Below are 27,421 nucleotides of genomic sequence, written 5' to 3'. Positions count from 1 at the left end.
GGATGGAGCTGTGCGCGGGGAGGCAAAGCCCGGCAGGAGCCTCGAGCGGTCTGGCGGCTGCAGTCTGCTCTCGGTGGCCCTAGTGAAAGCTGATGAAGCCGCGGGCTCTGCTATGGAGCCCTGGCCGGGCTAGTGTTGGCTCTGCTTGTTTTAAGCTCTCCTTAGAACATGCTTCTTCTGTAAGCTCTTTGGTTGATGGCCTCCACTCCAGGTACTGAGCTTCGGTACGGATATTGCATGTGTTAGGACTGCGATGTTTGCGTTGAATTTACGCCAAGTTTCCTAGTTTATGACAGCTCCTGGCTTGTGCTTGTACACTGGCGAGCATGCTGTTGTCATTCCCATTTTATTACTGATATGCAGCTGTGTAAAAAGACAAGATCCATATCCTAAAAGAGCTCTATCTAAATGCAATAGTGAAAAAAGTAGTTGTGGTTTTAGAATCCTAGCAGTAGTATTGCTTTAACCTGAATACAGTGTCACCAATAACTTTCTTATTGTTTTACATTTGTTGTTCCCTGTATCACTAATAATGGTATTTCCAGCTGCAGTGGTTGATATTGTGGGTTCCCCTGCTTCTGGAATGTCACTACTCCTAAGTGCCAGCCTTTACAATCACAAGGGCATTGTATACTCCAAGGGGATCAGTGTACTACACACAGATCAATGGAAAGAGAGAGGCAGTGGTTGTTATAGTTAATGTCTTAAACTATGATACCTGGAATTCGCCACTGTCAGGAGACAGAATACTGGGCTTGATGGACCGTGGGCTTGACCCAGTATGGCCGTTCTTATGTTTACACTACAGAGGCTCAATTGCGGCATTGCAGCTGTAGCACGCCTACACGGTGGGAAGGGGTTTTTCAGTCAGTGTGGGTAATCCACCTCTTTGAGAGGTAGCAACTTTCTGTCATCCTAGCTGCATGTATAGTGGGGGTTAGGTCAACCTAACAGTGTCACACAGGGCATGAGCTATTTCAGAGCCCTGAGCCATGTAGCTAGGTGGACCTAAGTTTTAGGTGTAGACCAGGTGTTAGACTGGTAAAGTGGTCTAGTTCCAGTAAAAGAATGTGACTCACTGCTTTAGAAGTATAAAATCTAGTTTGCTGTGATATTTTTAATGATAGTGATATAACTGGCTTGGTTATACTTTATTTTAGGTCTCATGTTCAATACTGGAATTGGCCAGCACATTCTGAAAAATCCCCTCATTGTTAACAACATTATAGAGAAGGTTGGTAATAACTGGACCTAACTAATTAAAATAGCTGTCATAAGAGTTGCATTCAAATGTTCTATCTCAAAATCTTTTAAGGCAAATGCTTGTAAACAATTTACAGCACTACTTAAAGTTGGATACTGTGTAAGTCTGAGGTGCTTAATCCCTTCCTGGCCTCTTGAAAGGTATGAGAAATGTTAATTCAAGATGTACAGTTGGTGAAAGATTTTCTAAGTGCTTTCTCTTTTCCTTCAGAATGGTCATGGGTAAAATCCTGGCCCCATTGAAGTCAGTGGCAAAGCTCCCATTGTCTTAAGTGGAGCCAAAGTTACATGTAGGGTTTTGTGTGCACACAGAGATATGATTACCTAATGGCTACATTTTCAAAAGGTTGCATGCAATTAAAAGTGAAACTGTTGGGCAACTTTGCTTTTGCCTTGAAAACAAGTTCTCCAAATCTATTAACCATATACAGGATCAGCTCCGTTAATGTCTGCACTTAGAATTCTTTAGTTAAAATTACTTTGCAATATTGTTTTTTATTATTATTATTATTATTATTATTGGTTTCCTACAATCTCATTTGTTCTTAGGCTGCCTTACGGCCCACGGATGTTGTCCTTGAAGTAGGACCTGGAACTGGTAACCTGACAGTAAAAATGCTAGAGAAAGTAAAAAAGGTAAGAATGAGTTAGGAAAATTCATCTTGATTTTTCACTGAACAAACTGCTACTTAGTAGATGAACAAATGAAAAAGTGTCCTCAAACGTGGGGGGGGGAGGAAATAATGTATCTATTCCTTTCTGGGTGTTCATATCCTTCTCTCTGTACAACTCCACTGATAGAGTAAGAATGGTGCTTTTAAAGTGAAGTTAAGAATATTTGACAATCGGATACTCAATGTAATTTTAATCTATCTACTGCATTAACATTTGTGTTGGATCTTTACCATTTTTACAAGGCATCCAACCACATTTAGGTAAAGAATTGTGCTTTACATGTGTGGTTTTCTTCAATGGCCTTGTTATCCTTCTGAAATTTTAATATAGTCTGATACTTTTGTGATAGAAAATGTGCATATCCTAATGTAAGATTTTTAAAAATGTCTGTAACAAAAGCTATTCTTATTCTGAGATAATAGCAAAAAGTCTATTCATAGTTCTGATTTGGTTAAAGTTGCAAATATAACTCTTTGTTTTCAGGTAATTGCTTGTGAACTTGACCCACGACTTGTGGGTGAACTTCAGAAGAGAGTCCAGGGCACGTAAGTACTACCACTGGAAATAGCTCCACTGCATTTTAGGGGCCTGACCTCTTTAGAAATGTGTATTTCTAAGGTAATAACTGTGTTTTTTCCATCCCTAGATGCCTAGCAAACAAACTAGAAATAAAGGTTGGAGATGTCTTGAAAACTGACTTACCGTTCTTTGATACATGTGTAGCTAACTTGCCTTATCAGGTAGGGGCAAAGCAATTGCAGTGGAATAACAGTTTACATGAATTTTTGATGGTACTGGCTTAGTATGTCCTCTCTAACAGTGTTACTCTTTCCCTAGATTTCTTCACCTTTTGTTTTCAAGCTGTTGCTGCATAGACCTTTTTTCAGGTATATAGACAAGACTCTCTGGATTGCCTAATGCAAAACAAAGACTAACTTTACAGAACATCTGATTTGGGATTATTGTTAATGATATTAGCCCTGCAAACCACTAGTCAGGAACTCTCTTCAGCATAGTACTCCCAATGGCCATTGCCAGTGCCAAAGTGTTAAACACCTAGGAAGAATTTGAGACTTGCCATAACCAAGTGCAGCTCCCACTAAAGTAAATGGGAGTTTGCTCCTGCTTACTCTAGAAAGGACAACCCCAGGCCTAAGCAGAGTATCTTAAAAGTTATGGAGAAGTAGAGCAGATCTGGACTGGAGGGTGGTGGGGTGTCTCCAGGGAGATCAAAGCAACTGTATGTTTAATACACCTCTACCTCGATATAACGCTGTCCTTGGGAGCCAAAAAATCTTACCGCGTTATAGGTAAAACCATGTTATATTGAACTTGCTTTGATCCACCGGAGTGCGCAGCCCCCTCCCCCCCCCCCCGCAGCACGGCTTTACCGCATTATATCCAAATTCGTGTTATATCAGGTGGCGTTATATCGAGGTAGCAGTGTATATGGTTGCGTAGCTTGCTTAAGTGCTCTTGCTGATAGTTTAACTTGAACTGGAGTACTGCTATTGCTGATGCCATTGACTGGAAATGAAGGACTAGTGGGGGTATCTACTTTTACTATTTCTTTTTCTAAAATTAGATCAGTTTTGAAATGCAAATAGCTTACTTTTATTCTAATTTGGCAGTTCTGCAGATTCAGACTCGTTGCTGCAGTACTAATTAGTGACATTAGGTACCAGTATGCCTATTAGCAGTCAGCAAACTTGTCATGCACAATGCAAGGTTGGTGATCAGCACTTTTTTAACTTAGTGAAATACCAAAAAACCATTAAAATCAGTGGAGGCTGTTAATTTACTATTTTAACAATTTTACTCAGGAAAGTTCATTTCAGAAGAAACCTCTGGCTTTCAGAGGTCCAGAATGAGAGGTATAAGCAGGTGGAATTATTTCACATAGGTCGTACACGTAAGACTGAGACTACATTCTCTTAATTTCCTTCTAACCACTAGGTACAAATAGCCAAGTTCAGACCAAGGGCAAGCAGGTGCTATAGTGGGTTTGCTATAGTTGTGCCTGACTTACATCAGGGCTGAGTTTCTCTAATATGAGTGTATGACACATCTCTGCCTTTAAAATGAAAAGCCAATAATCTACAAGTAATAGAGCGTCTGTGAATAAATTATTTGCAATATAGCACTCATGTTTTCATTTCTTTAATTCTCAGGTGTGCAATACTTATGTTTCAGAGAGAATTTGCTCTTCGTTTGGTTGCAAAACCAGGGAATAAACTATACTGCAGACTCTCAATTAACACTCAGTTATTAGCCCGTGTGGATCATCTAATGAAAGTAAGTGAAACTACATCTATAACTAATGTAGGAATGTATGTCAGAGTGAGGAGGCTTTCTCAAGAATGTGAATATTTGCTTCCTGCTATTTGAGATAGTTACCTAATTTTTAATGATTAACAGGTTGGAAGGAATAATTTCAGGCCTCCACCCAAAGTTGAATCCAGTGTTGTCAGAATAGAGCCAAAGAACCCTCCACCACCTATTAATTTTCAGGTGAGATTCAAATACTGCAGACCATAGCCAATAAAATAACTGAATAATAGTACTATTCGATGTTTCGTTCTGTATGCTCTTTCAAATGGTGTAAAAGCAACACAATACAGCGCATGTAACCTACATTAGCAGTGTTAAAGGGTTTTTTTAAACAGTTTAAATAGGCCTAACTTCATCATATCAATAGACTAGACCAGTGGTTTTCAACCTTTTTTTCATTTGCAGACTCCTAAAAAAATTTCAAATGGAGGTATGGACCCTTTTGGAAATCTTAGACATAATCTGCAGACTCTCAGCGGCCTGCAGACCACAGGTTGAAAATCACTGCACTACACATTCATTGACTCTCCATTGTACCTTGCCCCTTCTTGATCAGACTCTCATCTGAGTATCTTTCCAACATTATCTGGATGCCCCAACAGCAGTTCAAACTCAACTTTCCTCAAAACCCCTGTTCCTTCCCTGGAAGTGACACAGGCCAGGATCGCTGTGGTTAGGTTTGTCTCAGACTGAAAGGTAAAAGCTCCTGGCCAGCAGCTGGTGGTGATAATATCTAGCTCTTTTGTAGTGCTTTTCATCTATAGCCCTCAAAGTGCTTAAAAGACATTTATGGCTGTTGGCAGTATTTAGTTGATCAAGAGCAAAGAAGAGTCCTTTAGGACTCAGAGACTATGCACTCTTGCTGAAGATCGACACTCCAGGGCAATATTACTCTAGACATTTATTAAGGTGTTTCCCTTTTTTACATATCATCACCCCAGTTTTGCCCAGGTTCAGCCAGATGTTCTTCATCCATATGACTTCTAGCTATCTAGATATCTGTGTGATTGTCCAGTTAGCAGTTCAGTAATGCCTGCCTACCTTTGCCAGTGAAGTATTTAGCTTGTCAATTTGTACTACATTGTACAGGACTGAGCCATGTTGTGCTATTACTGAGATTTACCTCTTTGTCGTTATGCTGTCATGAAATTAATAGTAGATAGTCTGGCCTGGTTGTTAGCAGCTGTGTATTGCTTCAGGCAAACGTTGTGCATTTTGTGTTTCAGGAATGGGATGGTCTAGTAAGGATAGCCTTTGTCAGGAAAAACAAGACGCTCTCTGCAGCATTTAAGTAAGTTATTTCTATTAGAGGTTTTTTTCAAAGTTTAAGAGTTTATCTAATTGCTTGTTTTGCCTACAAAAATGCCTAGCAATCCTCCAGTCTAGTTCTGTAGCAAGCCTGGCTTCAACAACCATATTAATAAGACCATTCAGGCATCCCCATAGTGCAAGGTTGGACAGTTTACACTGTGGTCATGGAGATATTATACAGTGAAACCTTTACATGCCAGATAGGCAGCTGCCTTAAGAGATCACCCAGTGTCTTCAGTACAGCTGCTTCATCTTTATTATAAAAACCTCTGAACAGCCACTCAAGTCACAACTTGTTTTTTAAAAAAAACAGGTTTCACTGCAGATATAGTTAGACTTCTATATCAATGGTTGACTCACTGTATTGACTCACTTTCAGATCAAGAGCGGTACAGCAGCTGCTGGATCAGAATTATCGAATTCACTGTTCTATACATAATATTGTAAGTAGAATGGTTTTCCTTTTTAATGTGTTAAATGTAACATACAAAGTAAGCTAAGTATAAGATGTAAAATTCAAAAGCAGCAAGATGGTACAAAAAACTTTTCATCCAGAAGTTAAAACCTATCAGAACAAACATTACCTAAGAGTACCTTTAGAATAACAGAATATCTAAAATAAACAGAATTCTAAGATCCTCTAAACTATAATGAAGGTTTACATGAGAATTTAGAAACAAAGGATATATTGGGATTCCACTGATGTCTCCAAGGGTGTAATTTACTCTCCTCCCCACTAAGGGCTGCTCAGACCTTGGCATAGTATAAAACCATTGACACTGCATCTATTTGAAAATATTTCTAGTGACTCATCTGCAGTGAGTTCAAGGTTGTTTACAGAAATCTAGAAACCAGGCATACACTGATCCATTTTAAAAAAAAATTCGTTTTTAATAAGATCTATTCCAGATCCTTAGAAGAGAACAGTGAGTCGGGTTAACTTCAGCTACAGCAACCTGTTATGTATAGAATTGTACTTAAAATCTAAAGTATTTTTTTGTTCAAAATATACACTAGTTCCACATTTTAATACTGGCTAATGTGGCATTCACTATGCTGTCCAGTTCTTTAGTCTTCCTAACTTGCATGGTGCTGCATCAAAACTTCCAATTTGCTCTGGGGATATACATTATTCAAAAATAAATTTCTCTTAAAACTTTATGATCTTCTCTTTGTGCATATAGAGCCAACCATTGATATAAAAGTTTTTTTTAATTAGGTAGCTGTAGAACCTAAGTAGTCTAGAAAAATAACTACATTATCTGAAATATTTATCCACTGGTTGTTTTTATCCTGATTTTCTTCTTCCTGAGGGCAAGAAGAGGAGGTGTATAATTTCAGGGGACTTGTGTCTGACAATGATTAGTTCACCTAACCTAGGATTCAGTGTTTGTCTGGTTGGCAAGATGGCTGTATCAGGATCAATATAATATCCATAATTTTAAATGTCTTCAATGTAATTGCTTAATATTTCAGTAGTTTAATATTGTTTTAAGGGAGGGTATAAAGTTAAGCTGGACCACACAGTATTTTGTGTGTTTTGAATTCTGCAAACATTTAAACTCATTCTTTTGTATTTGAACCTCTTCGCTCCACGTTTTTAGTCTGTCTATTGCACTAAACAGTGCAAGATTCTGTATTTTAAAGAACCAGATAAATAAGATGTTTGTTTAAAATTACACTGAACCTCAGTTGTTTGGGGGAGGGATAGTTGTTTTTAAGCTAATATTTAGCATTTTTTTGGGTATAGCAAGCCAAATTTCCAGGTTTTACAGTCACTGGTGGCTAATATACTTTGTGTTGATGCCTCAAACCCAAAGGTTTTTATGCTATTATACATTTAAAGTATTATAGACAAACATACAGGAACCAGCATCTTTTGCTAAATTCAGTGTGGATATGCTCAACTTTAAAATGGGTTGAGATGAGTTTCCAGCAGGTTTAAGTGGTAATAAAACTAGAACTAGCGTAGTGTTCAATGGGTGGTGGTTTCCCTTTTGGATGCTTAAAATCAGGTCCAGGCTACCTAATCAGTACCTGCATGCTTGGCACAGAAAAGTTATATCTGCTCTTAAAGTAGCACGTAGAGTTCAGACACTGCCCACTTGGCTAGCACAGGTATAAATAGCAGTGTAGCTGGTGAGGCACAGCTTGGGCGACTAGAGTGCCCTACCCGCATGCTCTACATGCCCAAGCAGTGCCTCCCACATCTACACTGCTATTTTTAGTGTTGTTGTGTCCCGCTGCCAGCGCCTTTCCCCGCCACAGTGAAAGGCTCCAGTGGGTACAGACAGCAGGAAAAGGCCCCAGGAGTTCCCTGCTGCCTCTCCACTGCAGGAGTCTTTTTCTGCTACACGTAGCTACACCCTGTAGTGATAAGTGTGGATGCAGCCTGCCTTTCACTGCCGCTTGTAGCTGCATGTGTAGTGCTTGTACTCTCTACACTAAGTGTAGACATAGCCAAAGATGCAAGCAAAAAAAAGGGGAAATAGATTTATATTCTAGTAGCACCAGAACCTCTGATCTAGGTGCTGAATGAATGTAGAGGTAGGCATGGTTCCTGCTTCTTTCTCAGGTATATTCATACCTCCCAACATTCAAAGTAGCTAAAGTAGGTTGGATACTACCTCCAGGAACTGAGAGGACAGGTTGTGGGGACGGGAGGGGAATTGCAGGGTGAGTGCAAAGCAGGTTGCTCTGCAGTGGCAGCTCCTGTTCTGCAGGGCTAGCTGACCTCAAGTTCCTGTTCTGAGTACTGTGACTTGGACCCTGGCACATGGGTTGCAACACTGCTCAGGTTTAGCCCACCTGGGCCAAATCTGAGTGAGTGGTGTTGCAATCCTGTGCACCAAGTTGCAATGCCACTCACTCAAATTTGCCATCCCCACCCCTGCTGGGGGCCAGACCAAACCTAAGCAGTGTTGCAAACATGGACAGCAGGGGCCAGGTCACAATGCCTGGAGCAGGGAGCCTAGTCCAGCCAGTCACATGGGGCAGGCGCTGCTTTAGCTGGGGGTTTGTGTATCAAAGCGGGACAGTCCTGCAAAACCCAGGCTTGTTGGACAGTCTGTGTATACCTTGATGAGAAAACGGCAACCTGAATTTTTATTCTTTAAAGCATTTTTCATCTGGAATGGTCAGTCACTTTGATGTATAGCAAAGCTTGGGCATGGTGCTTGGATACCTGAAGACTTTTGTGGAATGAACAAGCTTTTAAAAATCATTAATGTTGAAGAAATAACTTATCTGTATTGCAACTTACATTGACAGGAAATACCAGAAAACTTCAAAATTGCAGAGAAAATACAGATGGTTCTAAAAAATACAGGTTTCTCTGAAAAACGGGCTCGCTCAATGGATATAGATGACTTCATTAGGTAAACTCATGGTCTCTGAATTCCCTTCATACTTCAAACACTTATTGTGCTCTGTTCTAAAAATGAAGGCACATCTCTGGGTTGGATTCGGGGAAAAGTAGTGATATCCCAAACATTACTCTTTTGATATGAGATGTCAAACTTTTGACATGTTATAGATCCAATGAGTACATTACTGTAAATATAGCTTGTGGGGGGCGGCGCCGCCAGCTATAGTGCTGGGGGCACTGGGTTTCAGCCATGGGGCTCTGCAGCCCCCCTGCAAGGGCTCGCAGACCCTCTGGGGCCACGGACCCCTGGCTGAGAACCGCTGCCCTCGACTCCAATTATCTGAGTTTTCTGTGAGGGGCATTATTTATAAATCCTTAAACTCATTATTACACATGATGATGCCACACGCAGGCTGAGGGCTAACAGCTCCTTGATGTAATGACTGAAACAGAAAGTAGTATTTTAAGACTTCGCTCTTCTTACCCACTCCCTTCATCTAGGTAGTATTTGAAGTAAGTGTTACTGTGTGAAGTACAAATTCATGTAAGTTGACCATTTTAATTTTTCAGAGTGCTGCATGGCTTCAATTCAGCAGGCATCCATTTTTCATAAATGCCTGAACAGAGCATTTTACATTCGCTAGGGAGAACTGAAATGTGACGTCAACAAAGGTGTGCGTAGGAGGAAGAACTCTCATGTTGAGAGCAATCACCAGCATACAAAGTTCATGTGACTATTCTGCAATAATTGCTCAGAAGTACTTGTTTGAAGACAATAGCTGTAAAGGTGCTGTGTTACATTTTAAAATTGTAACTGTCAAGACTAAAGCTATGTGCCTTTTTCCCCCATCAGAGCACTTTTTAAATGTACCCTATGATATGAAGTGGCTCCAAAAGCCCCAAATTAAACCCTTCCCTCCCTGACTTCTCCTGCCATTACAACATTCAGAATGGAACTCAAACCTCTGTTTGGCCACCACAGAACTACTTGTAGACTGGTGGCATGATGCCAATTCATGAGAGTTTAGAATAAATTAATTTTTAAAAAAAAAAAAGATGTGTGCATCTCTTTAACCTTTCCTTTCTGGTAGCTACCATAGGCCCTGGACTATTGGAGAAATGGTTGCTAGAATGAGCAGATCACCACTGTATATGTTCTAGATGTAGGGGCAGTTAACATGCTTGGGCACGTTGGCTGTGCAACCTGATAGCAAGAACATGGTAGGCTTTAAAAAGACAGAACAGTTCTTTTGCCTGGTACAGTCCTCTTAAATATCTAAACTTGTTTTCAGCTGTAGTTATATCTTACTGCTAGACCCTGAATTGTAATCAGAGGCAGAGAAGAATATACTACCATTTTCACATAAAAATCTTCCGTAACAATGCAGTTTGACAAACATTGTATGGTGCCTTTAAACTGCCTTAACCATACTGTACACAGCATCTTATAAGGAACAAGCATGTCATTCTGTATCATAAGGTTCTATAAGTATGTATTGCTTCAGAGTCTGGACAAGAGAGCCTATATTCACCTTAGGCTAGCACAACAGCCCTCTTCTCCCAGCCTGCAGAAAATAAGCCATCTATACAAAACTAGCAAAGCTTAGCTTGACAAACCAATCTGCAGCCAGTAGCTGACTGGAGTAGCAGCAGCACTGGTCCCATTTTTTTGGCAGGGAGGGGGAAGGGTCAGTAAAAACTAAGGTTTTATCACACACACTTTGGTAGGATTTAGACTCTATTCTCTATCTTCCCTCTATGCAAGCTGAGACAAATCAGCCTTAATTGGTGTGGTATCCTATTCTTTTAAAACCTCAAATCAGCAAGTGTCTTGATTTCTTACTATAAACATCCACTTGAACTCTTGCCCTAAGTGTATCACCTTTTGGAGAATGTTGTTTACCACAAAGATCTCATTGGCTGTCCATTATAGCAGAATGTTCTTAAGAAGCTACTCTCCCTAAAGTGGAAATATATAAGTGATCATACTTCTTTCCTTTCCATTATTAACCCACATGATTTCTTTTGTGATGTGAGGCCTAGTGGGGGAGACAAGAACTAGTCAGTGAAACATTTAGCTAAGAATAATATTTCTCATCAGCAGTGATGAAAGTAAAGTGTATTTTACATAGAATTATTTTAAAAATTGGACATGGATAGGAGCAGGCATATTATCTAAAATACAGCAGATTCATACTTAAACTAGCTGCACAGTTTCTCATGAAATTTACAACAAGCTGAATAGCATCTACCATTCTTAATTTGCAGTTTGATGCAATAATCCATAATGAATCACATTTAGATGACACATTTCAGAGGATCTTAAAACACTATATGTATTGCAAGACTTTACAGGTAGACAAAAAGGTTGTGACTTGCTAGAGGAACACCACCCACATTATCTTGACCTCTTGTATATAAATCTTCTACATGATATGGCTCAAACCTTGAGGAAAAGTGAGATTTAGACTTATCAATTCAGATCATTTTAATTAAAACTTTTGGTTTAAGAAGCAGGGAATTCTTTTAACCTGCATCATCAGTTACTATGAACAGAAACACTTTTGCTAGTTTTACTTAGTTATCTAATAAAATTTCCTCTTAATTTTTTGATGGATTGCATTCTTAGATGAATGCAGTGAAAGATCAGTACATTTTGATATAGCTGTTTAAGGACTGAAGTTAGTAAAACAATACAAGTCTGTACAGGATGGTTATTACAATAAAACAAACACCCATTCTAGCACTAAGTGCCTTTTAAGTATGATTTTTTAAAAAAAAAAAAACAGATACATCTAATTTCAATAGATGTGATCACAAAGTAAATTCCTTCCCAAAGCAAATGCAAGTTTCATAGAAGTAAATTCTCATCTCTAATTGATGTTTCATTGTTTAATTTATTAAACACATTGTGTAAAATCTACATTGCTTTTTCAGCTTTCATGTTTACAGATAGGAGCTTTTTACCATGATGCAACAAGGGTCTCCCATAGCCTACCTTCCTATGGGAGTTACAAACATTAACTGCTGAGAATCTGTGGCTCATTTAGCTCTCTTTTCATTGCCTTCCCTTTATTTCCCTTCAGTCCCAGCATAAATGGGCTTGTGTTCCAAAAAACAAGTTTAAAACCATTCCTAGGGTCTGCTGATATTAACTCTTGGAATCTGTCCTGGAAACAGGGAGAACTCAGAGAGGGCTACAATTGTTTGACAAAAAGTTCTTACATAAAAGGTTTTTTTTTTTTCCTCTTTTTCCTCTTTTGGACACTGACTGGCAAAAATAACTCAAGTGCCACCACCTAAAAAGTGCTGGATACGTATGGTGCTATTTGTGAGACTTCAGGTACCTGTGGGATTTATATCGCATTATGTAGAGTTTGTGCAGCCTATTGTGCAAATCCAAAATGATATTCACCCCACTTTTCAGCTGCTGGCACTGTACAAAGGGAAAAATATGCATTAGCTACTTTCTTTAAAGCAACAGTACTACTCCATACAAACTATCTGCAAACTACAGTTAATGCACATGTAAGTTGTCATGCTAGTATGTGAAAAGGTATTTTGTTTGCTATTCACTGGATCCCTGAACTTTTATAGTCCTCCTACCCATACGTAGAGATCAGATTGCACCTTTATTCTAGACAGCATTTATCACACTTATACACATACTGTATATCTGTATTATTCTAACATACAACTCTCCTCCATACTTAAATGTTACCTTTTATTATACATCAACTAATTTATATTGTTCTTTACAAAGAAAACATTAGCATTTTATAACCATTCTTTATGGTATTCAAATAAATCATGATTCCAGATTTCTACGAGGATGGAATGTCCAGCTGTTGTACATCCTGTGAAATGAACTAGTCACCAAAAAAAGAAAAAAAAAAAAAGGCTCACACACATTAAAGATGTACACACAATAAAAGTAATTTACATTGACAAATAAGGAATGTCATTTATTAAGGCTGTGCTTCAGAAAGGACATTTAGGATCAAGTAGCCTTCATCAAGGCACAGAATGGGAATAGGTTAGCACAGCTATCTCTAGAAGAGAAGTTATGTACAATCACTGATGAGGTGTGCATGCACGCAAACAATTTAAAACTGCACAGCTGGTCTTTGTAACAAAATTGAACATCATTAAAAGGAAATAGTGAAGTTTTTCAAGTCCACAGTTTTACTTCATTATTAAAAAAAAATGGCAAAGATTTCCAAAACATAAAATTCACAATTTGAATAAATGAAAATTTTTAAACAAAGTGCTTCACAGCTCTGAACCCTGCATGGTTGTGCTGTGCTGTCTGGTCTAGAAGCATTCTGGAGACATCATTGAAGTGTTTCACACAAAACTGAAAATGTCATTCAGGTGAAGGAGAAACGGGACATTTCCACAGAGACTTCAAAAGTTTTTACGCTTTCAAGTAGTTGAGTTCTTACAGCCACCGTCTCATAACAACTGTATGTTACAGCAGTAAGGGTTCGGGGGATCCATTAGCAGCAGAGGCCCATTTCAAAGGGCACGTGGTCTCTTCGGATTGATCTGTTTACTGGCCTGTTCCTCCTCTTGTAGAGCTGCCCGGAAAGATTTCACTTTATCTTAAAAAAAAAAAAAAAAAAAAAAAAAAGAAAGAAAGAAATGCCACTGTGCTTGTATTCAGTGGGTGTTTTGTAGGTAAGTCTTGAGGTTGCAAGTATCTCACCAGCAAAGAGCACAAAGTTGTTGCATTCCTCCACACATGTGAGCAGAGGCTACAGACAACAAGGAGCCAGGGAAGATAATGGACATGTTTGAGTACATAAGCTCAAGTGTAATACTCCCTATATAAACAAGTTTCTTAGCAACCTGTTCCCCTCTTAGGCCTTACTCCTGTTTCTAGGAAACTTCACAGTAGCACATTCAATGCAGAGTATGCTTCCCAGGCACTCCCTGTCTGTCCTTATCAGCTATACGCACAAAATCTCCAACTGAGCAGTACAGGATTAAGCCTCTAACATGTTTCTACATATTAATGCAACTTCCTGTGCTATCTTTAAAATCTCTAGAATTGGATTGGAGACCATTCTTTATACTGACATAACTGATTTAAACATCTAAATGAAAACAATGCCTTCCAGAATCCACTATTTTCCTGTAACACAGAAACGGACTTTTGTGACTGCAGTTACACAACAAAAGGAGACTTCCTCCACATTTATTTATTTCACTGCAAAACTCCAGAGAATTAAAGAATACTGGAAGAGAAGGGTGTCTAAAGGTAATTCTGTCACTGTCTTCCTTTTCGCACCCTACAACACAATCCATAGATAGTTACACAGCTCCATCTACCAAGAAACAAGGAGAGAAGACTGTCAAGTTGGGGCCAGTATAGAGAAACTAGTTCCAAAATCTCTGAGCAATAAACAAGAGTTGGAGTACTCATCACCATGACCAATACCCTCCAAGTGGAGGAATGGGAGAAGTACCAACAATTACTGGCAATAATTTCCTTTTCCATCTCTTGTTCCCCACCCTACAAAGAATTCATAGTCAGCAAGTGTACCAAGCAGTATGAATAGAGGCAAGTGTTTATTCTAAATAGCTATGCTTGCAGCACCTTATTTCAAAGGCAGCCTGTAATGATTTTGAAAGAGAGTGGACTTGCCCAATTTGCTGCTTTACCAAAGCCATTGTCAATGTCTACCAACTTCTCTTCCTCAGAGGAAGCAATGGGCTCACTGGTGGCACAAGGAAAGTATAACATTCTTTTGTTAGATCCGTTTGAGTTACACTTAACCCAACTTACAGTGTTAGAGCAGGAGCATTAAATATATAACTCATGGGACACATCCAATAAATGCATTCATGTGGCCTGCAGGACATATTCAGATTGTGCAAAATCTAAAACTGTTTTCATTTTTTTTTTTTTAAAGCAACTTCCCAACATTATGGTTTCAAAGAAACCCAATATATCCAAAACTAATGACTCAGAGGTGTACATTCACCACCATTACTCTCACTGGAGTGACCAATTATGCCATGAAGAGTGGCTCTAGATTAGATACAGTTTGAAGAGACAATCTGGGGCACTGAGAAGAATCTGCATTCTGATATGATTGAAAGAGAGGTTGAAAACAAGCTGCAGAGATGAAGGCTTCTGAGCTGAGAACACATTCGTAAGCAAGAGCTGTTCATAGCTGGATACAGATCTAAACTCTGGTGGGCAGACCTAGAAGAGTGACAATGTGAGAGAAGCAGATTCCCCAGCCTCTGATATGCAGCTGGGAAATAAAGCACCAGTTGGGAGTTAACTAGCAGACTATTTATTTCTCTCTGCCTTATTTTCCCTTTTCCTGCAATTCCATTTAGACTGTTTCCTTCCTTTGTTGTTTTGAATGGGCTAGGACAAAGCGATAGACAAAGAGAGAAAAAAGCTGGAGGACTGAGCATAGGTTCCAGACTTCCAGGATCCAGGGAGGCAAAGTGAAGAATTTTTCCTCTATACTGGTACTGACAGATTATTTGCTTCCTTGAGCCGGTGTAATGGAGCTATAGTGCTCTCTGTATTGAACATGGGTTGTAGGACAGAGGAAGAAAAAAATTCATAACAATGTTCAGTTATAGCTCATTATTGTTAGTTAGTCCTTTTGATGTATAAAAACCCACAGCTAGTAACACACACATAAATAGGGGTCTACTTAAATCACGGCGAAATCACACATTTTTCACAGGTTGGTCATGGCATACATAGCAAGTTTCACAGATGTGTAACACATCTGTGAAATTTGCTATTTATGCCGTGACCAACTAACGAAAAATGTATGATTCCTCCGCAGCATATCTCAAACTGGGGGCCCAACCCAAAAAGGAGTGTGACGTTACACTCCATATTCTTTATGAAAATATACTTATGATATGGATAGGACATAACAGATATACTTTATGCAAGATGGCTCATGTAAGATATCATAGGAAAGGTTATGATTTACTGAATGTGATTATCCAATTTGTATGCATGTATCATTTCTGTATCTAAAGTTAGGAATATGGACTATGTAACAATTACAGCTGGGTATGTATTTGGAAGACACCCACCAGACAACAGGCCATCAAATTTGATGGGCCATCAGGAAGAAACAACAAGACTGTGAAGATACTAATCTTTCTCCTTCCTGCGAGGTGTCCCGGGACTAGCTGACACTACTAGGTCAGGTGGTCCTGCCACCTGGTACTAAACACTACCTTGGACTTCTAATAATTTTCCACTCACAGGAAGAGGAGGTCAAGTTTGGGAAACAAAAGGCTTCCCGCCTTATGTAAATTCTATTTAAGGCTGGGACGGAAGGCATTCCAGACTCTCCTCCATGGCCTACCCAAGAAGAAGGACTGCTGAAAGAACCTGAAGGGACAAAAGAGACTAACCTGAAGGGAAAGGCAGGGGTGAGTCCAGATTGAGACAGGGGTCCAGACTCTAAGAATAAATAACTAGAACCCTGAGCTACAGAAACTCTGCATTCTGCCTAATTCAACATTTAGGGTAAGAAATTACTTTTTGTAATCTGTTTCTTTCGTGAATAAAGCTTAGTGTGTGTGTTTTGTTTTATTTGCTCAGTAATCTGCTTTGTTCTGTTTGCTACCCCTTTAACCACTTTAAATCTGCCTTTTATAGTTAATAAATTTTGTTTTCTTTATATTAAACCCAGTTTCTGTAATTTCTAACTGGAGAGAGTGGGGGGAATGCAGTTGTGCATATCTTCCTCCACACTGAGGGAGGGGACGAATTTATCAGCTTACGTTGTATAGATTTCTCTACAGCACAAGACAATATACCTTTGGGTCTGCACTCCAAGGGAGGTGGACACCTGAGTGCTGGGGCAAGTCCCTTAAGCTGAGTCTTCCAGAGCGCTATGTCTGTGTCTTTCTACAGCTGTGTGTGACCCTGCCTGTGTGCGTATGCTAGAGGAGGCTTAAGAGCCTGGCTCAGCAAGACAGGTTAAAGGGGGCCCATGCTGGCAGTACAAGCGGCCTCAGTGGAATCTCAGCACATCAGGTGGCATCTTGAAGGGGGGCAACCCATCACAGGGAGTCGCAAGCTTATTAGGGGGTCACGGTATTACCACCCTTACTTCTCCGCGGCTGCTGACGGTGGCACTACCTTCAAAGCTGGGCACCCGGCCAGCAGCTCTCACTCTCTGCTCTGCCTTCAGAGCTGGGCGACTGGAGGCCACATTTCATGGGGGAGACCAGATTCCACTGTCTGTGATGTGATTTTCACAGCTGTGAATTTGGTAGACCCCTATTCATAAATGGACAAAAAACACAGTCTTACCTCGGAGTTCAGTCAGAATGTCAATTTTTTGTTCTAGGATTGCTTCAAGTTGTGTAGCATAAGAATCCACATCATAATCTACTTCTTCAGCCATCTCTAGAAGAGCTTTTTCATCTTCCAACCATCGAATAGATTCCTGAAAAGACAAGAGATATTCAGCCAGGAGACAGTCTGAAGGCAGACAGCTGAATTCACAAAGTCTTTCTGCTTTCACAAAGCTAGTTATACCCTTTTACTAGACAAACAATTTCATGAATTGTAACACGAATTCACTTCAGTATCTGAATTTTTGTTTTCTATGTAGCAAAACTGTAGGTTTTTAATATGGTTTATAATACATGGTTCCTTCATTCCAATGGCTGTGTCAGGAACGGCCAAAGATAGTGGCCCCAATTCTCTGCTATAGTCTGGAGCACTCAGCATAGCTGCAGGCAGGGGGGAAAATCACTGCTTGATGCCATCTTTGTAGCCCTGATATAAGGACACCATGCACTGAGCTAGACTGGTGATGCAAGTATGTGTGGGCTGCCCACAACTCCAAGGGACCATTCGAACACCCCGGGGCACACCCCCAAGCAAGCTTTGTGGGAAGGGCCTGTGCCATAGGAGCCACTACAACAGCTCCATTCCACAAGAGGATTCCCCTACATCAGGGGTTCTCAAACTTCATTGTACCACGACCCCTTCTGACAACAAAAATTACTACACGACTCCAAGAGTCAAAAAACTCTGGGATACCTCAGTGGTTTGAGCATTGGCCTGCTAAACCCAGGGTTGTAAGTTCAATACTTGAGGGGGCCAATTAGGGATCTGGAGCAAAATCAGTACTTGGTCCTGCTAGTGAAGGCAGGAGGCCGGACTCGATGATCTTTCGGGGTCCCTTCCAGCTCTATGAGATAGGTATAAGAGGGAGGACTGAAGCCTGAGTCCGCCTGAGTCCCAACGCCTCAGGAAGGGAGACCGAAGCCCAAGAGCTTCAGCCCCAGGCAGGGGGCCTGTAACCTGAGTTACCAGGGGAGCTAGCGAACAGGAGCGGCTAAAAGGGGAGTTTTGCGAGGGAGTTTAGAGGGGAAGTGTGGTGGGAGGGGTGCTAGAGAAACTTAACATTCTTTAAAACTTAAAGCCAAAAACACCCCCCAATAAATACAAAACATCAACCAAGGAACGAGCTTCAGGAGTAAAAAGATAATGCAGGCAAAAGTCCAGCAACAGAGTGGGGGCTATCCAGTTTATTGCACCCAATGCAGCACGTATGATTACCTGCCCTATGGGCAGGTAGTATATGTGTGCATTCAGTGCAAGGAGCTCCTGGCCTTCAGAAACTGTGAACAGGCTTTGGAGACCAGAGTGGCTGAACTAGAGGAGCTAAGAGAGACAGAGAGGTACATAGATGAGACTTTCCAGGACACAGTAGAACAGACCAACCCCCGGTCTGACAGCCTCTGTGCTGTTGAGGAGGTGAAAGCCTCAGTGAAGAAGAACATCCAACTGGAACAGAGGGAAACGATCCCATAGTTGCAACTCACCACAACATCGTCTGGAAGGAATCCACTGTTGGGAGATAGGATACTGGGCTAGATGGACCTTTGGTCTGACCCAGTATGGCCGCTTTTATATTCTTAGGAGTCCTGCCACCCAGGGCTAAAGCCCTTAGGCTTCAGCGTTGGCCCCGTGTGGTGGGGCTCAGGCTTTGGCTCTGACCCCGGGCCTGGGCCCCACTAAGTCTAAACCAGCCCTGGCAATCCCATTAAACTGGGGTCTTGACCCACCTTTGGGGTCCCGACCCACAGTTTGAGAACTGCTGCCCTACATTGAGGAAGACCTCTAGGGGCTGGTTAAACCAGCTTTAGGGCAGCTTTCAAACACTCTGGAAGTGCAAAGCTGCCCTATGGCAGGGGACAATGGGGTTCACTGACTTAAACTGGTCTATTCTGGAGACTACCCCTCTCCCAGTGAGATCCTGCTGCAGCTATGATCAGCAGAAGCACTCCAGATGAAAACATACCAGCTTTCTCTTTTAAGCTGAAAACGGGGTTCTAGAGGATGGACCCACAACATTGGAATGAATTCTTTCCCTGGCCCCTATTCCAATCCTCAGTAGCCCAAACTGTTCAATCTTCAGGGCACACCACAAAACTCATCTACTTCAGGCTTTTGGGGAGGAAGGAGCTAGACAAGAGGTACAATTTTCAAAAGTGCTAAGTGACTTAGCAGACTAAGTTCCATTTTCAAAAATGACTCATGCAATTAGTCTCCTAAGTCCCAGTGGCTTTCAATGACAGTTATGCTCCTAGCTGGCTACATCACATTTGAAAATGTGACACTTTTGAAAATTTTCCTACAGTCTAATGTTTTGAGCCCAAGGTGAAGTTATTTGTATCCGCTGTGTTTTTAAAGTAAATTTGTCAAAGGCCCTTACAGCGCAGTATAGGCGCTTGATTAAATTGTTTGGGCAAATCAAAATAAATACATTTCCATATCTCTTCTAAAACCTACTATTAAGAATCTTAACAAAATATACGTACATCACCTTAAAGCTTTTTAAAAATACTTTATCTTTCAATGGCCATGAGGATTATTCTAATCAGACAATCTGCAAAGGAATATTTTAATAGGGAATTTCTAAATACTCATTTCCCCCAAAAGATTACTACATTGAGCACTATCCAACATAAAGTTGGCAACATTCTTTAAACAAAACACAAAGCTCAATATTTTTAGGGGATTTCTGTAGTAAGAAAATCAGGGTTAACTTATTACAATGTACATTCATAAGACAAAATATACCCAATATACAACATAAAAAAATCCCACCATCCATCCATTCATAGGAAAAGTGTATGGATCAGCAAAAACTAGGAAAGAACGTAAGTGTGGGAAGTGCAATTTCCACAACTAAGCAATGTAGCTGATGCAAATCAACCCTGTCATAGTTAAAGGTTGCCCACAAAATGCAGTACCCATCTTACCTACTGAACAACGGGAGGTGGGAATCCTTGGCAAACCACAACCCAGAAAAAGCAGATGGTCAACATTTTGCTCAGCATAACCAGGACCATTTCTTTAGGAGCAGGTAAGTCAGGTTTCTAGCCTGCCTGAAGACTTTTCTTTACCTGATCTAGAGGCCTTGAGAGCTGGCACTTTATACTTACTACTCATTATTTGTATTACAGGAGTGCCTAGAAGCCCTAGTCACAATCAGGACCCCATGTGCTTGGTGATATTCTTCTAAATGGAGTGGCTTGTGGTGAAAGAACCAACCTACCTAGCTCCTGCACAAAATAACTAGTCATGCAACTAGAGGCAGGTCTGTGTGATGAAACTGGCCTCTGAATTAGTTGGTCGTAGACAATGATGGAGGCATCCTTGTCTATAATCAGCCTTGGTTTGTACATATAGTCTTTTGATTAGACAGTCAGATTTCAAGCTCAAATTGTGGGGTTAGTGCCAAATAAGCTTCAGCCCCGAAACACACAGCCACTAACACTGGAAGGCATGACTAAAACCAGAAAGGAACCAAAGCAGAAGAATTAACTTAATACTAAAAAAAAAAACAGTAACTGCTCTATGGTAACGAGACTTCTTTAAGACTATCAGCTTCTGAAAAGAAAAACAACAGAAGTTACACTGGGTTTCACAGACAATATATCAGTGTGCTTCTCTGCCACTGTGACGAAGGAGTTGGTGCTTGGGGGACATGGTGTATTATATATGATTCTGACTCTGTCTTGCCCGTGAGAATTGTGTTTAGAAATCTGTGAAGGTATGACTGCACTAGTATACCACGACATCTTCTGTCCCAAGAGTCTGAACTTCCCTCTGGCCAATGTGAGCTATTTGATTAGTACAATCAGTATTTTACCTGGAAGACAGCCCTGTGGTCTTCTACTACTTGCTCTTCCATTTCTACCATTTGTGAAACAGCTTCATGGAAAGTAAACAACTGTGGAGAAACTTCTTCCTCCTTGAAAAAATAATAAAGTTTATTATTCTGTGATGAATTTTGCTTTAAAAATAATAAATTAAATAGGTGTTTCATCCTATCCCAAGATAAGAAAGGGAAATATATAGAAAGCTGTACTGCTGAAAAAGGGACTCAGGAGTGTACAATTTTCAACTTCTTGCACCTGGCTATACATTATCAGAAATTGGGGGAAGGGAGGGGGAAAAAGTAGCAAAACAAACGAAATTTCATTTATTTTTCATCTTTTTTGTTATGATTTTCCAAGCAGTTCTTCTACTGAGTAACAAACAAACAAAACAAAACAAAACAAGAAGGAAACATGGAGTGGGAACCACAGAAATCATTAAGCCTATTTTTTTTACATATCTACTAGTGATCTGGAAGAGAAAGAAATGTTAATTAGATCCACAGATACTAAACAGGGAGATGTTGCCAACACCAGCGAGGACAGGGAAAGTAACACAGGATCTCAAGAAAGTTCAAATTAGATACCTAAGAATTTTTCTTCTGTGTATCCATACTCACCATTTCCACAAACGGAGTTTTACTTCAGTGGTGCAATTAAAGGGGCAGGACCACACTCGTCACTGAAGAGGCAGGGGACCTGGCTACCTATTAGTCTACTTCTACTGTGCTCTCCTCTAGCAGAGGTGCCAATGCCTAAAAAGTCATTCCTGCCAGCACAATTGGTGTGGCCAATGACAGACTCAAAGCCAAGGAGGCAGGCAGAGGCGACTTCCGGAGAGCAAAAGATGCAGTACTGATTTGCTTGGCAAGGTGCAGGACAGCTGCCCAGGACGCTCGCAGCTCCTTGTCTCTACCTAAGGTGAAGTAGGCCCAGCTGTGGCACACTGCGCCTTTGTTATGAAAGCAGACTCCTAATGAAGAGCCCAGAGTACTATCCAGCAGGCAAAAGCAAAGCAATCAATCTGGAGCTAAATTAGGGCTTGTCTACACCTGAAAGTTTACTAAAAGACGTATTCTGGAATAAGAATCAGAGGGGTAGCCATGTTAGTCTGTATCCACAAAAACAACGAGGAGTCCAGTGGCACCTTAAAGACTAACAGGTTTATTTGGGCATAAGCTTTCGTGGGTAAAAAACCCACTTCTTCAGATCTGAAGAAGTGGGTTTTTTACCCACGAAAGCTTATGCCCAAATAAATCTATTCTGGAATAAGACCATCCACATGGCATTTTATACTGTAATAATGATCACTATTCTGTAATAATTATTCTGGAATAGCTATGTTATGTCCGCAAGTTTCAAAGTATAGACAAGCTCTCAATCATTTTAAAGTATTCTCTATGCTCTGTAGCTCAAAAAAGGTGATGGGTCAGGAAACTGCCTATAATTAAAGACATGGGTTTTGTTCCTGAAGAGAGAGTCAAGCCCCATCCTAAGGCAGCCTCCAAACTATAGTGCTGAGGGAAACCCAATTGTAGCAGTGAATTTAGAAACATGGGCATAAAGCAAAATAAGATAAGCATGGAAAAATGCACGCTAGCAAGCCTTGTGGGGAAGAAAATCACTTGAAACAGCTATTTGCATGAAAGGAAAATATCTGGAGTAGTAATACTGAGAGCCCTAGAAGCAATAATGGAAAGAAAGGGCTTTACAGAATGCTGCCAGTTGCCTAATATGGGATGAAGGCATGCTAGGAAAAACTATCCGGAGAAAAGCAGCAACTTCTAAAACAAACAGGCAGTGCTACTGAAGTGTCCTTAGCAGCAAGGAAAACAGAACGAATCTGAAACAAAGCAAATCCCCCAAAACACATTTTTAGCATCAGCATTAACTTTATGACAATTTGAAAGAGTCCAGAGGCTAACTATACTCAACCAAGTAGCTAGTAGCCTTATAAACATATATTACTCAGGATTTGATCTACTGTTGAATTCAAAGACAATATTATACACCTCTACCCCGATGTAACGCGACCCGATATAACACGAATTCAGATATAACGCGGTAAAGCAGTCCTCCGGGGGGGCAGGGCTGCACACTCCAGTGGATCAAAGCAAGTTCGGTCTAACGCGGTTTCACCTATAACGCGGTAAGATTTTTTGGCTCCCGAGGACAGCATTATTTCGGGGTAGAGGTGTATATACACTCGCCTAAAATGATGAACGCTACTTACATTTTGTTCACAAAGAAGTTTAAGATCATCTCTCTGAGGTGAGCTCCCTACAGCCCACTGTGTCTCTAAATCATCAATTTGATTTGGAGCATGGTGTATAATTGGACGGATATCTCCTGCAGCACTAGGATCAACCGTCAGTTCCTTCACTCTACAATCATAAAAAAAAAGATTTTATTTTAAAATAAATGATGCTCTACGTAAAATAGCAAAAATAAATTAAAGCCTTATGGATTCAGATGCAATTTAATTCATTTAATAAAGGTGATGTCAACTTCACAAATTTAATGTGACTTTAAGGCCAAAAAAGGACCATTGTGATCATCTAGTCTGCCCTTCTATATAAACACAGGACACATAATTTCATCTATTTCATCAAGGCCAATAACTTGTTAGAAAAACATCCCGTTTAGATTTAAAGATGGTGACTGCAAGACTGGCTTTGTTATAAACAGGTACAAGGAGGGAAAAAACAACCCTAACCATAAACATTTAAGAACTGTATAACAAGTCAATAATAGTCGTAATCGTTAGTGTAAAGAGAGCTTCACAGATTGTACACCAAAATCTGGCCAATATATTTCTCTCTCTTTGTGTGCATCTTTTTGGTTAATAAATGATTCCACACTTTTTGACTTTAAAAAACAAATCTGTTTACTCACACTAACAATCTAGTGTCCACAAAGAATGGACAGATCATTAATTAAAGCCAATTTCAATTTTGAGATTCTTAGAAAAGCTGAACATTAGCAAAATGAAAACAGTTTACAAAAGTGCAGCTGACATCATCCGTTCAAGCAAGGATGTCCACTTTAAAAAAAGTTTATGAACTAAATGAATCCAAATTTACAAATAAACCAAAAAAGGTTAGACAAATATCCTTCAGTAATAATTAACCTTAACAACTTGCTAATATGGAGTAAAAAAAAAAAAAAAAAAAAAAAACCAAGCCCCCACACGTATATGTAGGATTCACTACACTAATGAAAAATAAGAAGGTATTACATTTCCTTTTATTTTTATCAGGTAATAAAATTCAAAGACTTAGAATTACTCTAAACAGACTTATGAGAACCAATCCACTAAATCTACAAAGGTGACATCACCATTTTTATGTATGAAGGGAAAAGCAAGCCTGAATATGAAATATTCAAATGTTTAAGAAAGAAAAATGAACAAAAAATTGGGAAGATGATTGCAGACCATGCAGTACCATCACCTGTCAAACAGGACGAAAACAAAGTATGTGATGACTCAAAGCAAGGGAATAAATGAAGGTTTGGGTCTGTAAAATTATACAGCTAAACAGAAAAACTTAAAATAAAGATTCCATGTATAGAATGAAGTAGACCTGGTGATCGAAGGAGAAAAGTCGTCATACTCATAGGAAGGAGAGAGATCAGAGCGACTGCCACTACTCTGTGAGAAGGGAATGTCCGAAGGACTAATTCCAAATTCCTTTACTCTGCAGCAGCAAGATACAGCAGCATATTAAAAGAAAGTGTTCTTGTAAAGACATTAATTAAAATGACAACTTTTCATTTAGCATTCTCCTTTATAGTTTTGAAAAGAACGAAACAAATGAAGCAGTTCGTTTTTAAGATAAAACATGTTTAGAGACAGTGTTGAGACATTTAGGCCTTCCTCAAATTTGAGTTTCAAGCATGTTTCTAAGAAAATTCAACTGGACAAATTCTGCTCATTTACAGCAGTGTAAATTTGTAATAATTCCACTGTCTTCAGTGGAGTTATTCCGGGTATACATTGGTATAATAAACAGAATTTGGCCCGAGTTCAATATTCCATGGAATTGCTCTTTTCCAAACATCAAGTGACTACAATTATAATTACTTCAAACTGCATACTACCCAGTTTCATGCGTATTGTAAACTGCATACACATTACTATTTAATGTGTCTAGAGTTCATATAATATCCGCAGGAAGTTACTTATTTATAAATTGATTAGCGCTGGCAAGTGATTAAAAAAATTAATCGTGATTAAGCACGTTGTTAAATAATAATGGAATACTATTTATTTAAATATTTTTGGATGTTTTCTACATTTTCAAATATATTGATTTCAATTACAACACAGAATACAAAGTGTACAGTGCTCACTTTATATTTATTTTTATTACAAATATTTGCACTGTAAAAAACAAAATAAATAGTATTTTTCAATTCAGCTCATACAAGTACTGTAGTGCAATCTCTTTATCATGAAAGCTGAACTTACAAATGTAGAATTATGTAAAAAAAATAACTGCACTGAAAAATAAAACGATGTAAAATTTTAGAGCCTCCAAGTCCACTCAGTCCTACTTCAGCCAATCGCTCAGACAAACAAACTCTGTTACAATTTGCAGGAGATAATGCTGTCCGCTTCTTGTTTACAATGTCACCTGAAAGTGAGAACAGGCGTTTGCATGGCACCGTTGTAGCCGGCGTCACGAAATATTTACGTGCCAGATGCACTAAAGATTCACATGTCCCTTCATCTTCCACCACCATTCCATAGGATATGCATCCATGCTGATGATGGGTTCTGCTTGATAACGATCCAAAGCAGAGCGGACCGATGCATGTTCATTTTCATCATCATGGAGTCAGATGACACCAGCAGAAGGTTGATTTTCTTTTTTGGTGGTTCGGGTTCTGTAGTTTCCACATCTGAGTGCTGCTCTTTAAGACTTCTGAAAACATGCTCCACACCTCGTCCCTCTCAGATTTTGGAAGGCACTTCTGATTCTTAAACCTTGGGTCAAGTGCTGTGGCTATTTTTAGAAATCTTACATTGGTATCTTCTTTGCATTTTGTCAAATCTGCAGTGAAAGTGTTCTTAAAACAAACGTGCTGGGTCATCATCCGAGACGGCTATAACATGAAATATACGGCAGAATGTGGGTAAAACAGAGCCGAAGACATACAATTTTCCCCCAGGGAGATCAGTCACAAATTTAATTAACACATTTTTTTTTTTTTATGAGCATCATCAGCATGGAAGCATATCCTCTGGAATGGTGACCGAAGCATGAAGGGCCACACAAATGTTTAGCATATCTGGCACATAAATACCTTGCAACGCCAGCTACAAAACTGCCATGCAAACGCCTGTTCTCACTTTCAGGTGACATTGTAAATAAGAAGCAGGCAGCAGCATCTCCTGTAAATGTAAACAAACTAGCGATTGGCTGAACAAGAAGTAGGACTGAGTGGATTTGTAGGCGCTAAAGTTTTACATTGTTTTGTTTTTGAGATCAGTTATGTAACAACAACAAAATTTACATTTGTAAGTTGCACATTCATGATAAAGAGATTGCACTACAGTACTTGTATAAGGTAAATTGATAAACAAAAGAAACAGTATTTTTCATTTTTACAGTGCAAATATTTGTAATAAAAATAATATAAAGTGAGCACTGCACACTTTGTAGTCTGTGTTGTAATAGAAATCAATATATTTGAAAATGTAGAAAAACATGCGAAAATATTTAATAAATTTCAATTGGTATTCTATTGTTTAACAGTGCGATTAATCACGATTCTTTTTTTAATCACCATTAATTTTTTTGAGTTAATCATGGGAGTTAACTGCAGTTAATTGACAGCCCTAAAATTGATATGAAAATGACACATTGTTAAAAGAGCATTAAGAGTTAAAATGCAACGGCAAGTGCAAGATTTAAATGTATGGACAAAGTCTACAAATGTAAGGTACGTATTAGATTTTGGCATACAGAGACAAATATAATTAATACTTCTGCACAGTATATGGGTCTCTCTAAAACGTAAACCAAGTTCTCTAAGAAACTTGTTACAGAAATATTAAAAACACATACAGGCTTGCAGTGCATTATTTTTGCAGAACATAATAGCATCACAAGCACAGGGACAGTTTTATGTGCTTGAAATAGAAAACAAATTAACTGCCTCCCCTCAATTATGAAAAAGTAAAGATCTTCAAGGATCTCATATGTTTACTGCTGAACATTTATTTCAGAGTTCTTCTTCCAGCAGTATACTCAAATATACAGTAAATTTAAAACGTTTCTTAGA

At 39.5% G+C, this 27,421-nt stretch overlaps 2 protein-coding genes across 7 annotated transcripts in view; one reads left to right on the top strand and one right to left on the bottom strand.

Annotated features, from left to right (window-relative positions):
• Positions 1 to 187: 187 nt before the first annotated feature.
• Positions 188 to 9,964, top strand: DIMT1 (DIMT1 rRNA methyltransferase and ribosome maturation factor). The gene is made up of 12 exons (XM_024193194.3): positions 188 to 211; positions 1,161 to 1,234; positions 1,813 to 1,899; positions 2,422 to 2,483; positions 2,585 to 2,678; positions 2,776 to 2,825; positions 4,110 to 4,233; positions 4,357 to 4,449; positions 5,496 to 5,560; positions 5,960 to 6,023; positions 8,851 to 8,957; positions 9,518 to 9,964. Exons 1-12 carry the CDS (start codon positions 196 to 198, stop codon positions 9,558 to 9,560), a joined length of 879 nt encoding a protein of 292 aa, XP_024048962.1. The 5' UTR covers positions 188 to 195; the 3' UTR covers positions 9,561 to 9,964.
• A 2,222-nt stretch (positions 9,965 to 12,186) lies between these two features.
• Positions 12,187 to 27,421, bottom strand: part of KIF2A (kinesin family member 2A) — a 97,328-nt gene continuing 82,093 nt past the window's right edge. For 4 of the 6 annotated variants that reach the window (XM_024193185.1, XM_024193188.1, XM_024193189.2 and 1 more), the window contains 4 exons: positions 23,364 to 23,514; positions 21,124 to 21,225; positions 17,262 to 17,397; positions 12,187 to 13,551 (listed from right to left, as the gene is read on the bottom strand). In XM_024193185.1, coding sequence (XP_024048953.1) covers positions 13,466 to 13,551; positions 17,262 to 17,397; positions 21,124 to 21,225; positions 23,364 to 23,514 — 475 coding nt within the window. In that variant the 3' untranslated portion in view covers positions 12,187 to 13,465. Of the gene's footprint in view, positions 13,552 to 13,584; positions 13,705 to 17,261; positions 17,398 to 21,123; positions 21,226 to 23,363; positions 23,515 to 24,714; positions 24,829 to 27,421 lie in introns of those variants that run through there. The other 2 variants (XM_024193191.1, XM_024193186.3) reach the window with 2 other exon arrangements.

The sequence above is a fragment of the Terrapene carolina genome, unplaced genomic scaffold, assembly GCF_002925995.2.
Source record: "Terrapene carolina triunguis isolate 2854851 unplaced genomic scaffold, T_m_triunguis-2.0 Scaffold69, whole genome shotgun sequence".
Lineage (NCBI taxonomy): Eukaryota > Metazoa > Chordata > Testudines > Emydidae > Terrapene > Terrapene triunguis.
The sequence above is the reverse complement of the archived record's forward strand: the minus strand, read 5'-3'. Positions and strand labels throughout refer to the sequence as shown.

What these genes read in the sequence shown, in the direction of transcription:
- DIMT1 (XM_024193194.3), top strand. An exon ending in TAGCTAACTTGCCTTATCAG is followed by an intron (nt 2,679 to 2,775) that starts GTAGGGGCAAAG and finishes CTCTTTCCCTAG; the next exon opens with ATTTCTTCACCTTTTGTTTT. An exon ending in ACTGTTCTATACATAATATT is followed by an intron (nt 6,024 to 8,850) that starts GTAAGTAGAATG and finishes TTACATTGACAG; the next exon opens with GAAATACCAGAAAACTTCAA.